At 46.6% G+C, this 13,630-nt stretch overlaps 1 protein-coding gene across 1 annotated transcript in view; it reads right to left on the minus strand.

Annotated features, from left to right (window-relative positions):
- Window positions 1-239: 239 nt before the first annotated feature.
- Window positions 240-13,630, minus strand: part of FRMPD2 (FERM and PDZ domain containing 2) — an 81,467-nt gene continuing 68,076 nt past the window's right edge. Inside the window, 4 exon segments of the mRNA XM_042960270.1 lie at window positions 240-307; window positions 4,833-5,176; window positions 10,205-10,303; window positions 12,614-12,828. Coding sequence (XP_042816204.1) covers window positions 259-307; window positions 4,833-5,176; window positions 10,205-10,303; window positions 12,614-12,828 — 707 coding nt within the window. The 3' untranslated portion in view covers window positions 240-258.

The raw sequence follows: 13,630 nt of genomic DNA on the forward strand, positions 1-13,630 counted from the left end.
GTCCTTTTCTGAGCGCTGAGAAAGTGCCTATTTGGAAAGGCAGCCAGCTGGAGTGACATTTACTCCCGGTGTGACACAGGAGGCAGATGAACGGTGAGTGGGGCGCATTGTCTGGCGGTGAAGACGCAGACACAACATGAAGAATAAGCCTTCCAGGGGCTGCCCAAAGGTCACCACACACGCCTTTTGATTAGAAAAAGCAGTCCACACAGACGGCAGAGCATTTTGTACAGTGCTTCAAACATGCAGAGAATGTGCTCAGAAAATATCTGTCGAAAGCCTGGTTAGAGAGGGTGAGTAGGAAAATCTAAAAAAAAATGCACAGGTTTAGCTTTTCACCAAACACGCAAATCCTCATTTATCAGCCTCTGTCCCCACACCCAAAGCAATGGGTTGGCTTTATTATGTGCCCGCTGTCCTCCCTTCCCTTTCTCGAAACGCCTCTTTCTTGTAAACTCAGCTCTGGTGCCCCTCAATAGCTACAGGCCCCCAGACCCCCAGAGAGCCTGTCCTCCTCCCTGGGAGAAGTGGCATGTCTGTCCCAACCTGAGTTTCACTGTCAAAAAGACGTTATTTCTGCTCAGGAGACCTACAGGTATATGTCAATGTGTGTTTCATGTAAATATATGCACATTCACATGCACAAAAAGGAGACTGTATGCTACCAGGAATAAAAGGAGGACACTCACTTTAAGAAAGTAATATTTAAAATCACTATGCACTTTGAGGAAAAATCAGTTTAAAACCTTAAAGCACTTGACCAAATTGTGTAGAAAATGCATTTTCTTGTAAACATGGAAGGGGACAATGTGGAAGTTTCATCAGAAAATGGGAAATCCAGCCTGCTGCTGAGGTCCAGCCCACACCACACCCCACCCTGTCCCGAGCAGGAACCTGCCCCCCTCCTCCCTCCAGGCAGAGGACAAGCAGGTGGCAACACGTGCCCATGGGCCACTGCAGTGCCTGATAGTTCACCCTTTACCGCCCGCCACCATCTTCCTCCAATCTTTCTAGTAAGCTCCTTGCAAGAGGTGAGGGGGTCAGAGTGTGTAGAGAGGGCGTGGTAGCCCCTAGGCCAAGTGGAAGCCTTGAATCTGCCATCCCCATTCATTCCTCTGAGTCCAGCATTTAAAGATAACCATTTGGCAGACAGCAAGGCCCTTCACCTGAGGCTCAACCAAAGAAGAGGTGATCTGTCCCCCTACCAAGGGAGCAAATAACATTGCGCCTTCCAAAGTGATGTTCCAGGGAGATGTGACTTGATGTGATTTTTGCCTTATGCCCTAACTTTAGAAATAAACCTTGCATAAGATGCAACTCTAGCCAAGTGCCAAGCCATCCTTCCAGCAGGCACACAGTTCTAACCTTCCTCCATGGAAATATACTGTACTGCTTTATTAACATGCTTTCTAAAGATCTACTGCGATATGGCAGTCTCCAGATATACAATTGTAAAAGAAAAGAGAAAGGAAGGAAGGAAAAGTAAAACCTCATCTTCTATGAGTACTCTGGGCTTGCTGGGGTGCCGGCAGCCACCTGGCTTTAAGAGTAGCCACCTGGTAGACGGTAAATTCTGGCAGTTTGCTGGGAATTTCAGTTGACAGGACCTGTTCTTTAGCTGGAAATAATTCAAGAAAGAGAAAGAAACTGACTTGTGTTAAGTTCCCGCTGCGAGCCAGGAGCCAGGCGCTGTGATAACACTCTGCCTGTGTTACTTCTTTTGACCCGCGAGGTGCCCTGTGGGGCTGTTGTGGTCTTTGTTTACATTTGAGAAACCTCAAGCTCGGAGAAGTCAACACTCCAGGCACACACAGTATGTGGTAGAGCTGAAGCCAAGGCTAGACAGTCAAGGAGTCCATGCTCTTTTTGTTCTAAACTGCAGAAAGAGCAGTTGCCTGGGACAGCCACCTCAGAACTGAGGTACAGACACTTCTAAAAGGCATCTGTGAAGAGCCACAACCCCACCAGGAACTGGTGGAATGTGTTCAGAGACGGCTGGGCATGTGTCGTGCTTCTCTTCCCATAGGAGACAGTCACTATATATGCATCTAGAGCAAGCTAGTGTCCCATTAGAGGAGAAGCTAACGTGGTTTGAGTCCTTCCTTCAGAGACAGAGAAAGGTCCCTGAATAGGGGGAAGAAAACATGGTAAAAGTGAAGTAAGGAAATGTGAGAAGACAGAGCATCGTCATTACCAGGACCATCACAGGAAAGGTCAAGTGCAAAGGGGAGGTGTTGACCATGGAGGGAGCCAGGACAGAGAAACAGTAAGACTGTCCTACTTGTGGCTCCCTGGACCACATCGGCCTGGACAACAAGCATGGGCAGCAACCACAACCAACTGAATATCAAAAGCGCTCCCAGAATGTTCTGGAAAAGCCCTCAGGATTCTTGTGTAACTCTAGGAGAGAAAAACCCCCTCCAAAGATGGAATATTTTGGACATCAGGTACACCCTTTCAAGTAGGAACACTAAGTCAGATTTAATTTGATTCAGAAAAATAATATAATGTGTTATTTCTTGCAAAAATAATGACAAAAAAGATAGGAGGACACAAGCATCTATGTATAAGTAGAAGACAGAAAAAGGCAGATTTCACTTTAACACAAGGAAGCACTTTCTGATCAACAACCACATGGTGATAAAACGGGCCACTTTAAGAGGTAGCAAGTTCTGGGGTGCCTGGGTGGCTCAGGTGGTTGAGTGTCCGACCAGCTTAGGTCATGATCTCACAGTTCATGGGTTTGAGCCCCGAATAGGGCTCTGTGCTGACAGCTCAGAGCCTGGAGCCTGCTTCGGATTCTTTGTCTCCCTCTCTCTACCCCTCCCCCACTCATGCTCTGTTTCTGTCCCTAAAAAATGAATAAACCTTAAAAAAAAAAAAAGAGGTAGCAAGTTCTGCATCCCTGGAAGTATTCAAGCAAAGCAAGCCCCCTACTGCGGGGATATTACACAACAGATTTCACGACGGGATATGAGGTTGGATTAGATCATTTTTTATCGAACAACCCCCAGATTCTGTGACTCCATGAATGAAACAGTGACCAAACTAACAATTAGTAAAAACAAACAAGCCAATTATTTTTTTTTTTAATTTTTTTTTTCAACGTTTTTTATTTATTTTTTTTTTGGGACAGAGAGAGACAGAGCATGAACGGGGGAGGGGCAGAGAGAGAGGGAGACACAGAATCGGAAACAGGCTCCAGGCTCCGAGCCATCAGCCCAGAGCCTGACGCGGGGCTCGAACTCACGGACCTCGAGATCGTGACCTGGCTGAAGTCGGACGCTTAACCGACTGCGCCACCCAGGCGCCCCAACAAGCCAATTATTAATAGCAGATAACTATATCAGATTACAAGCACATGGCAAGTTAAACCCCAGTATTGTACCTAAACCCACAGTCACCTTATAATCCAATGCTTGCCATTTCCATCCATCACCCTGAACTCTCTGGCAGTAAAACTTTTAAAAATCCAAAAGAGGAGCTTCATGCCTACAAGGAAGTACAGTTCCTTCTATATTTCCTATAAGATAACACTAATAGTTGTCCTTGGATAAACCTTTGTAGATTATTTCCTTTATCATGTGATCAAGTGTATCTATTACTGCCTAGAATGCAATTGTAAGAAGCTATAAATACACTTGTATTTATGCATTTTCAGACAATGAAAATGAATTCTACTGGTGAATCGTGCTTGCCCACTCTGTTCTACTTGGCACACTAGTTTTTGTTTGGCGGGTGCAGTATACTTATAAAAATTGTGTCTGGATGCTTTTAGGGAACACATGCCTGGCACCTGTTAGTCACAGATCTCGCCCTGCCTAACTGCATTCATTACACCTGCTGCCTCAGACTTCATGTCACCTATCAGTCCCTACAGATCTGCCCTAGTTAGTCTTCCAGGATGAGCAACAAAAAAGAGCCATTTCATAGCAGTGGGTTTATACAACGTCAAACACAAACCATTGTTCCTCATTATTTGCCTGCTTTGTGCCTGTGTATCTAGCTAGCACATGCCCCGAAGTAGTATCTCACCCTTTCTTAGTATTTGTACCTTCTCTCTGCTCCTAACAGTTTCCCCTGCACCTTGACTCTACATGATAAATACCGTCAAATTGAATCAAAGAGAATGTTTTTCAGCAGAACAGGATGGAAAACTGGAAATACTTGTGGGGGATGGGCACAAAATGAAGCCTGAGTTAAAATGGCTATTAATGGGGCACCTGGGTGGCCCAGTTGGTTAAGCATCGACTCTTGACTCTCACGGTTCGTGGGTTTGAGCCCCTCATCGGGCTCTGAGCTGAAGGTGCAGAGCCTACTTGGGAGTCTCTCCCTCCCTCTCTCTCTGCCCCTCCTGCCCCCACCTCTCAAAATAAATAAACGAACTTTTTAAAAGGGGCTATGAAAATGAACGTTTCAGTCTAGTGTTTGAAGACATAGATTTTTTTTAAGCTGGTGTTGACTATAAAGTGTAACATTAGCAATAAAAAATGGTGATGCATACCAGGGACCTTCTTTCTTACCACAATGCTTTAAAAGGCCATGCAGAATGTACCACAAAGGTTTGTGTGCTGGGAAAAAACAGAGGCCTGCCATCCGCAGGCTCCAAGGGTACTAGGGGACCATGGGGTGAGGGTAGCTTTCCCAAAAGCTCACAAACTATGGTTGCAGCCACTCCAAACCTTATGCTTCTTTTTTTCCCACCTCCCCTCCAAAGGCCTAGCAGAGTCCTGGGCCCAGTAAGCATCTGAACACAGTTATTAACTGATTGCAATTTCTAGCAATGAAATGCATACCATTTACAAAGTGTCTGCGAACGTGGTGATTCTTACCTTTCAAGTCCCCTGATATCGCAAACTGAATAGCAGTTTTGCCTCATATCCCTTTCCAAAGAGGTGGCCAATGTGGATGCATCCATTTCTTGCTGAAGTCTGCACAAATGAGGGGGGGAATCCTGAGGACGCATAGAGGAAGTGGCCCAGGGTCTCTCTATGTCCTGGTCCCATTGTGCCTTGCCAGCGGCCTTTTGGAAAGACTCGGGCCTGGGACCCAAGCTTTCCCCTGTGTCTGGGGAGGCACTGTCCCTCCGGCTGTCCTCTTGATCCGGACTCGGGCTCTGCTCAGAGTCAGTGCAAGTTGCCCTGGTGAATTCTTTGTCTGCTGAGAGCACAGGTGTCTATTAAAAGAAATGCTAAGGGTTATTGGATCAATGGTGCACACTAAGCAAAGTCTAAAAAGTGCTTCTTTTAAAAATAACCATTTTTTTTTTTGTGATTGTAGGGCAAAGCAGTTAAAAGATGGACTCTGGGGTCAGTCTCCCACTGTCAGGACCCCAGCTCCCACTGGGCCCGAGATGACCCAAGTAACCATCTCTAAACCCCTTAGCTTCAGGCATTGGAAGCTCTTGATAAATGTAAACATTATTTTTAATAATTTAAAAACTTCAAAAAAACATGGAAGCAGAAGTAACACTGACTCTTTCTCTCACTTTCCAATAAGAAATGAGTTTTGTAAACTCTTGTCTTTATCTGTCCTCATCCATGATGGTTCCTTTTCACAGCCTCATCTCCCTTCCCATCCTGATTCCCTTCCCTAGGTGTCCCCCTCACTTCTCCAAACATTACTTGATTGCTCTCAACTGTTTACATCCCTGTTGGGCCTTTTAGGTTCTGATTTTGATGACACACTGTGCACATTAACACCGTTCAACTTTCTATTGGAGAAAAAAATCTAGACGTCAATGGAAACTATGCATTGTTTACAGCACAACTTTCTGGGTTATCTGACTGTACTGTATTTTCCACTTTGAGCTATTTCATAACTCTGTATAAACAAATTTGTTTTCCTTTGAAATCTCTTTCGAACCAGTTTTAACATCTACCTGGTTCCTTCACTGAATGAGTTAGATAAAATCTTTAACATATATTCATTTTTACATCTATGTGAGAGTCATGATTTTACCTTTTCCTGAAAATTATCTTTTAGCACTTCCGTCCCATGACCTACACCCCTGATGTGACAGAGAACACAGACTTTAGAGCCAGACAGGGCTGAGCTCCCATCCCTGCCTTCACCTGTAACACAGATACTATTACTCTGCCCCCGACACTGGATATCTCCTCGCCTTGCCGATTGCCCACTCCTCCAAACGAGAGGGGGCTATGTTTCCAAAGCTACACTTTTATTTAATTATAAACCATGAATTCTTATTAGTCTACTGATACACAATGTAAATTATAAGGGATATACCAAAAATTAAAATTTGAAGTGGATGAGATAAGAAATAAATAGTAAGAGCATTTATATTTTCTCTTGTAATGAGACCTCCAAAATCTCATTTTCAACCATTCCTCTCCCGCCAACTCATCATCCCCAGTACTCACTCTATAGCGATCCTTCACCCTCTTCAAGGCTTCCAGTCCATGGTACATTACCACCACCACTCCACCCTCTTCCTCTGCTAAGATTCCATGGTTCTATCCCATAAACACTCCCTTAAAAACCAAGAAAACCCCGAGTTCCCATTCTGTGTTATGTGCCTCCATTTTGCCTCGATTCAGTGTTATATGCAGGTGCCATATTGTAATTCCAATTCCTAGTGACATTCTATGTGGGCTTTATGCCTGCTTCTGAGCCACTGACTAATGCCAAGCATATGGGCACAGGTGTCAAGTGGGCACTCAAGACTTCTAGATAATTGTTCTCCACTTCCTTTGTGAAGTCAGTTTCCTGTTCTCTCCTGTTCTCTCTCCCTCTACTCTATTTCTCATCTCTCTCCTCAACCATCCCCCTGACCTTGACAGTGAAAATGGGCACATTCAGATAAGAACCCTTCACCTCCCCACAGCAATCAGTTGACCAGCTTGCATCCCTGTCCCAACCTCCTCCAAGCACCAAGCCATTCATTTCTCTGTTCTTTAAATGCGTGCCTGTACTCACTATTTCTGTCAGTGTCTCCCCACTTCTCCTTGCACCCACTCCACCCAGGCCTCTGCCTACATCATTCAACTAAAGGAGCTCTGATCAGGGTCTCCAGTGACCTATGTCTTCTAAAGCCAAAGGACAATTCTCTGTCTTCACCTCACTCTGTCTCCTGGCAACATAACTGGTTTCTCCGTCCTTGAGAGCATCCTTTACTCACTTACTCTACTTGAGTTTCCTTTGAACTCTGCCCTTGCTGGTTTTCCCACCACTCCCAGGCCCCTACTCTTCTGCTGTCTCATTTCTTTTTTTTTTTTTTAAGTTTATTTAGTTTGAGAGAAAGACAGTGCGAGTGGGGAAAGGGCAGAGAGAGGAGACAGAGAATTCCAAGCAGTGTCCACATCATCAGCGTGGAGCCCAGTGCAGGGCTCAAACTCACAAACTGTGACATCATGACCTGAGCTGAAACCAAGAGTTGGATGCTTAACCGACTGATCCACCCAGGCACCCCTGCTGTCTCATTTCTTTGAATTGGACCTTTCAGTGTTTGGGCAGATCCCATGGCTTACTTCTCTGCACTCTTTCCCAAGGTGATCTCATCCACGTCATGGCTTCAGATAACATTATTTGCTGACAATTCCCAAATCTACCTTTTCCAGCCCTGACCTCATGCCAGGTCTCCATAAACAAATGCCTAATTGACATCTCCCCCTGACTGTTCTATGGCGTTTCAGTTCTAGATGCTACTAAGAACTACCACTTCTCTGATGCGTACTTTAAGCTGCATTCTGTAAATACATTCCGTTTTGGCAAGTAGTATCGTCATTCAACCAGTTGTCCAAGGCAAACTTTGCTCTCTTTCCATCTGACCACATCTAAGCCAAAAGTAATCCTTTGGGCTCTACCCCCCAGATGTATCCTACATCTGACTACTTATTATCAACTATTTGCCTCCAACCTGATTCCAAGCTGCATGCAGTATCTTACTTGAATGACTGAGGGCTTCTGTGCTCCAGTCCATCTCCAGCTCAGTGGTCTTTCTAAAGTATAGACCAGACGAGGGTATGCTCCTGCCTAACCCTTCACCCTCAAACCACTTCCAGCCCCGTGGCCTCCCATCGCAGCCAAGATGCAATCCGCACATGGCCAAGACCTATAAGTCCCTACACGATGTGGCCCCTGACTCCCGCTATAGCTTCTCCCCTTCCACGTTCCCCTCCATTAACTGCAGTCCAGGCACACCTGTTACTTTTTGTCCCTCAAATATCCAGGTTCATTCCTTCACACCTGCTATCACTTCTGCTTGGATTGACTTTACTCTAGATTTTGTATGACTGCCTCCTTTCCATGATTACTTTATTCTAGTTATGAACTAAATGCTCCCTTCATTGGTCTTCTATCTGACCTCTGAAGCCACATGAATGAATGAAAATTCCTCTTCCACTTGGCCTTCCAGTCTGAGGAGAGAGAAAGCATGCCTACCATACCCCACTCCAAGCCCTCGCATGGGACTTTTCTGGGTCCTCCTAGGTGGATCTATTCTCCAGAACAGAAGGACCATTTTTTCCTGGCATTTCCCAGATACCTCAGCAAAAACACAAGACACAAGCCCTGTGGCCTGATCTTTGTGCATGTGAAGCTTGACCTTCGCACCCTGGTCAGTTTCTCAACACAACTGCTGTACCTACCTTCTTTTCCAAACTGGCAGCTTTCTGATTTCCTTTCCCTGGCAATTTTACACACCAAAGTGTATATCAAATGACCTCTTGGGGTCCAAGAATCAAAAGGAACTGGGTCACAAAATCCCCTGTGATATCTCTAGTGACTGTCACCCCAGTGATAAGGGACCGATTTTACCCACATCTTATAACTGAAGACTCATGAGACCTAGAGAAGTCAGGCAATTGTCCCAAGGTCCATGCAGCCAGTGAGTGGCAGAACAGGTGCAGGTGATTGCAGGGTACCCACACAGATCCCTCCCCAGGACGAATCCCTCATCTCCCAGCTGCTGGGAATGCTGGGTACTGACAGCTCACAGCTAGCCTTTCCGCAGGAATCATGCTCAACTCAAGGGAGCTGTCTCAGCCAAAGTCAGGTCCCCTCTGGGGCAGCCCCACTCCAGCGCTGGTTGATACAAAATGCAAAGGCACAGGCTCTCTTGCCCTAATTCAAGATGGCTCAGAGGGGCCATCCCAGCTCCAAAGCTCCCTATGGCATGAACACAGGCCCCCGTTGCAGCTGCACACAGTAACTTCCCTGACTGTCCAACCCTGCCTCCCTCACCCTCACAGGGGTGTCCCCAAGAGCTGGCTCCATAAACCTCCTGCACTCAAATCTCTGCTGCAGAGTCTGTGTCCCGGGGACCCCACAAGTGGCATTGTGATCAATTTTATCTGTCAACTTGGCTAGGCCACAGAACCAAGGCACGTGGTCAAACAGGAGTCTGGATGTTTCTGGGAAGGCATTTTTTAGATGAGATTTGCATTTAAATCAGCAGATTTTGAGTAAAGCAGATTACCCTCCATGATGTGGGTCAGCCTAATTCAATCAGTTGAGGGCCTTAGGAAAAAACAACTGAGATCCCCAAGAAAGAAGGAATTCTGCCTCCAGTTTGCCTTGGGATGCACACTGCAACATCAACTCCTCCCTAGGTTACCAGCCTATTCTTCAGAATTTAGACTGCAGCCCCCACAACCACGTGAGCCCATGCCCTAACTGCCCGCCACCTCCAACTACCCATATACCCACACACATACACACCCTGTAGATTCTATTTCTCTGGAGAACCTAATATAGGTATCAAAGCAAAAATTCTGAATTTTCCTGATTTCGATACCTCTTCTTTGCACTAGACCATACATGTCTAATTCACGCTTTAGGAGGGTGGACATACATCCTGTTCTCCATTTCATTCCTCACAATGGAAATTCTTACCTTCCCTCAGTCTGGTTTTGTATGTATTCCCCTTGATCCTCGTTTCCCCTCTCTGAGGCTTGGGCTGCCAGAGGCCCTGGCTCCAGAATATTCACAGACAAGATCTAAACATGTTACTTCTCTACAGGAAGACCCAAACATTGAAGAGGCAGAGTAGGGAGGGCAAGGAGAAGAGAGAGATAGAACCTCATGAACTTCTCACAGACTGACGTTTGGAGGCCAGCTATTTTCCTGCCCCAGTGGAAGAAAATGGCATTGAACCCTACCTAAAACAAAGTGGGGTTTCTCAGGACCCACCAGACAAGAAAAGGGGTGCTTGAAGGCACCAGCGGGTACCACCCCATCTTACCTGCCACCCCTGGTCTATCTCAGGCAGTGCACCTGGAGGGGGTCGGCAAAGTAGGAGCGTGACTTCCTGTGATGCTCCTCGCAGTAAATGGAGCACCTCCTACGAGAAACCAAAATCTGTGGTTAGATGTGGGAGTGGCATGGCTGTGACAGCTCCTCCTTTGGGCTCCCCACTATCTCTCTGGCACCATCCCCTTGATCTGTTTCTCGCCTCCAGAGAATTCTGGAGAACACTGCTCTGGGCCTGACTTCCTGAAGGGAGAGAAGCCAAAGCCACGGGCCTGAAGTTCCCATGCAGGCAATGCAGACGTGCTGGGCTAGAAGCGGCCAGGGTCTGCCCAGGGTCTTTTCATGGCAGCACCTGCCAATACTGATGCCTTTTCTTCACTGAGAGAATGACTCAAGCAAATAGCTATTCATCACTTCAACCTCCCTTTCCTCTCAGCACCCCCTCATCTCAGGGGCCATCAGTCATGTACGCTCCGCCACCCCAATCTCTAAAGCTTGCCCCTTGGCCCCGAGCTTCGCTCCACTGCTCAGCTCGGCGTTCAGAACCTCTCACCTGTGAAATTGCAGTGCCTTCTTCTCTGCTCCCTGCCTCCTCCAGTGTCACCCACCTCCCTTCCTCCACATTATTCAAGAGAGCTCTTTCCAAGCACAGATATAACCAGCTCCTTCTCCTGCTGAGCTCCCCCTCTGGCTCACCTCACACTCAACGAGCTCTGCAGCCCAGCACGCAGGACCCGTTCTCACCTGCCTCTCGCCCCCACTCTCTCTCCCACCTGTCCCCTCTGCTCCCATATCCTAAGCTCCCACCGTGCTGAGCCTCTCCCTCCAACCCACTCTCTCAGAGCCCAGGGTGCCTTGACAGCTCCTGTTTCTTATCTAGGCCAGGATTTCTCAGCCTCTGGGCATTACTGACATCTTAGTCTGGATAACTCTGCTGTGGGGCTGTCCTGTTATGGTAGGATGTTGAGCAGCATCTCTGGTCCCTGCCCACTAGATGCCAGTGGGCACCCCCCAGTTGTGACAACCACAAACATACGTGGATTTTTTGCCAAATGTCCCCTGAAAGGTAGTATCATCCCCACTGGAGAATGGCTAATCTGGACGCCACATAATACCCGCCCCCCCTCCCCCTTGGCGACAATGGACTTCCACAGAATGTGTTTCTTCCCTCCCTGGTTCCCCGGGGCAAGCAGCTTTGTCTCTCATGACACTTTTTTCCACAGTCGGGTCTGTTTTCTTGTTTGTCCACCTCACTGCGAGCTCTGAGACCACGTGTATGGCCCGCCTCTGTGTCTTTAGTTCCCCAGAGAGCTGCTGACCCAGCACTGGTTCTCTCAAAACAGCTGGCTCCCACACTAGATAGATGAAGGTATCACCACCCAAACATACGTTGTCCCGAGGATTCCCCACCTCTCACCACCCGGTCCAGAGTGACTAATCCACCTTGCTCTGTGCTCTGGAGGTGGGCCTGTGCAGACTGCAGCCACGATTCTTGTTGGGCTCAGCCAATGGGAGCATGGGCGGGGATCAGAGACAGGAGGAGAGGGAGGTACTTCCTGTTGGGCTCAGCCAATGGGAGCATGGGCAGGATCAGCGGCAGAAGAGAAGGGAGGTGGATGTCTGTTTTTCTGTCTTCCTCCCCATGGGGTTGTGCAGAATGGCTGGGTCTGCCACCTAATATCACAGCTCATGTCACCACGTCCACTTCACCAGCTCTCTCAGTTTCCCGGGTTGTATAATTGCTCCTTCCCATATGCCTTTGGACTTGAGAGGGGTGGACAGGGAAACTGCACCCATTGTTCCCAGCCCCAGGGCTCTATACTCTCCCTTGAGCTTCTTAACAACCAGCTCACACCTTTATTAAACTCTCCTCAAGTGACTCAATTTCCGGCCAGGACCCTGACTGATATGCATAATACTTCATTGAGATTTTGTGCATATGCATAATATTTCATTGAGATTAAGAGAAGTGTCCACTTTTCACTCTCTCTCTTCTTTTAATTACATTTTTGATCACATACAGGACAACCAATGCAACACGACACATCAAAAACTGTAAATTTAAAAGAGAAATGTGAGGAAGGGCAGAAAAGGACCTACTGTAATCTCTTCAGCCCATATATCCCCCTTCTGGAATTTAGGTGTTCTTTAGCCAGCACAGAGCCAGGGTTTTATCTTCACTTCCATTATAAACCTAATTAAAAGCAAGGCTTACTCAAGGTCAGATATTTAAGAACTGAGACAGAAAATTAAATGTGAGAATGTTCCACCAATTGCTCTCTTTATCTGATCCAGGCCCCTGGTGTGACTTTCGAGAGCCCAGGGTATTCCTTATGTTAGGTGGGCCTGAAAGAAACATGGGTGGTGTCAGTGTTGCACACAGGGCCAGATGGTCTCCTACCTGGAAGACGAGGCCTTCTGTGGGCCTTCCATTCACCGCCAGGATAATGTCACCAACTGCAATGGCCCCGTTCTCCTCAGCCGGCTGCCCTGGGAAAAGCCTCTTAATTCTCACCAGATCATTCTTGAGATGGCTGCAGCTCTCTCTCCCCATCTGCATGAAGCTGAATCCCAAGCCACTGGCATTCTTTTTCAGAGTGACTTCAAACTTAGGACCTGTATTGTGGGATGCGAACAAGATAAATCTGACAGCAGATTACGAACGAAACTGACCAGCCTTAAAATGCAAACTGTCAAGCAGGCAAGAATTATTTCTGCTTTACACAAAAAGATTTCATTTTGCTAATTTTTATGACAGAGTCCATTACACTTAGATCCATTAGATCAGTGCTGTCCAATGGAAACAAGGTGAGGTGCAAATGCAAATGACGAACCATGTATGTAATTTCAGTTCTCGAACAGCTACATTTTAAAAAGTAAGATGGGGCACCTGGGTGGCTCAGGCCCTTAAGTGTCCGACTCTTGATGTCAGGTCAGGTCATGATCTTACGGTTCGTGAGTTTGAGCCCCGCACTAACAATGCAGAGCCTGCTTAGGATTCTCTGTCTCCCTTTTTCTCTCGCTGTCCCTCCTCCACCTCTCTCTTTGCCCCTCTCCCACTTACACTCGCTCTCCCTCTTTTTCTCAAAATAAATAAGCTTAAAAAAAAGTAAGAAGAAATAGGTAAAAATAAACTTAATCATATAGTATACTTAACCCAATATATCTACAATATTACCATTTCAACATGTAATCAATATGAAAAAATATTAGTGAGAGATTTTGCATCCTTCTTATGAACTAAGTCTTCAAAAACTGAATATGTGTTTTATCAATTTGGATTGGCTATATTTCAAGTACTCAATAGCCACATGTGGCAAGTAGCTACCATATTGGACAAAGCAATTCTAGATAATCAGCAAAGTTTATATGTAAAGATATAGTTTATAGACAGACATAATATGCCCATATTGTTTAG

This window comes from Panthera tigris, chromosome D2 (genome assembly GCF_018350195.1).
Source record: "Panthera tigris isolate Pti1 chromosome D2, P.tigris_Pti1_mat1.1, whole genome shotgun sequence".
NCBI classification, from domain to species: Eukaryota; Metazoa; Chordata; class Mammalia; order Carnivora; family Felidae; genus Panthera; species Panthera tigris.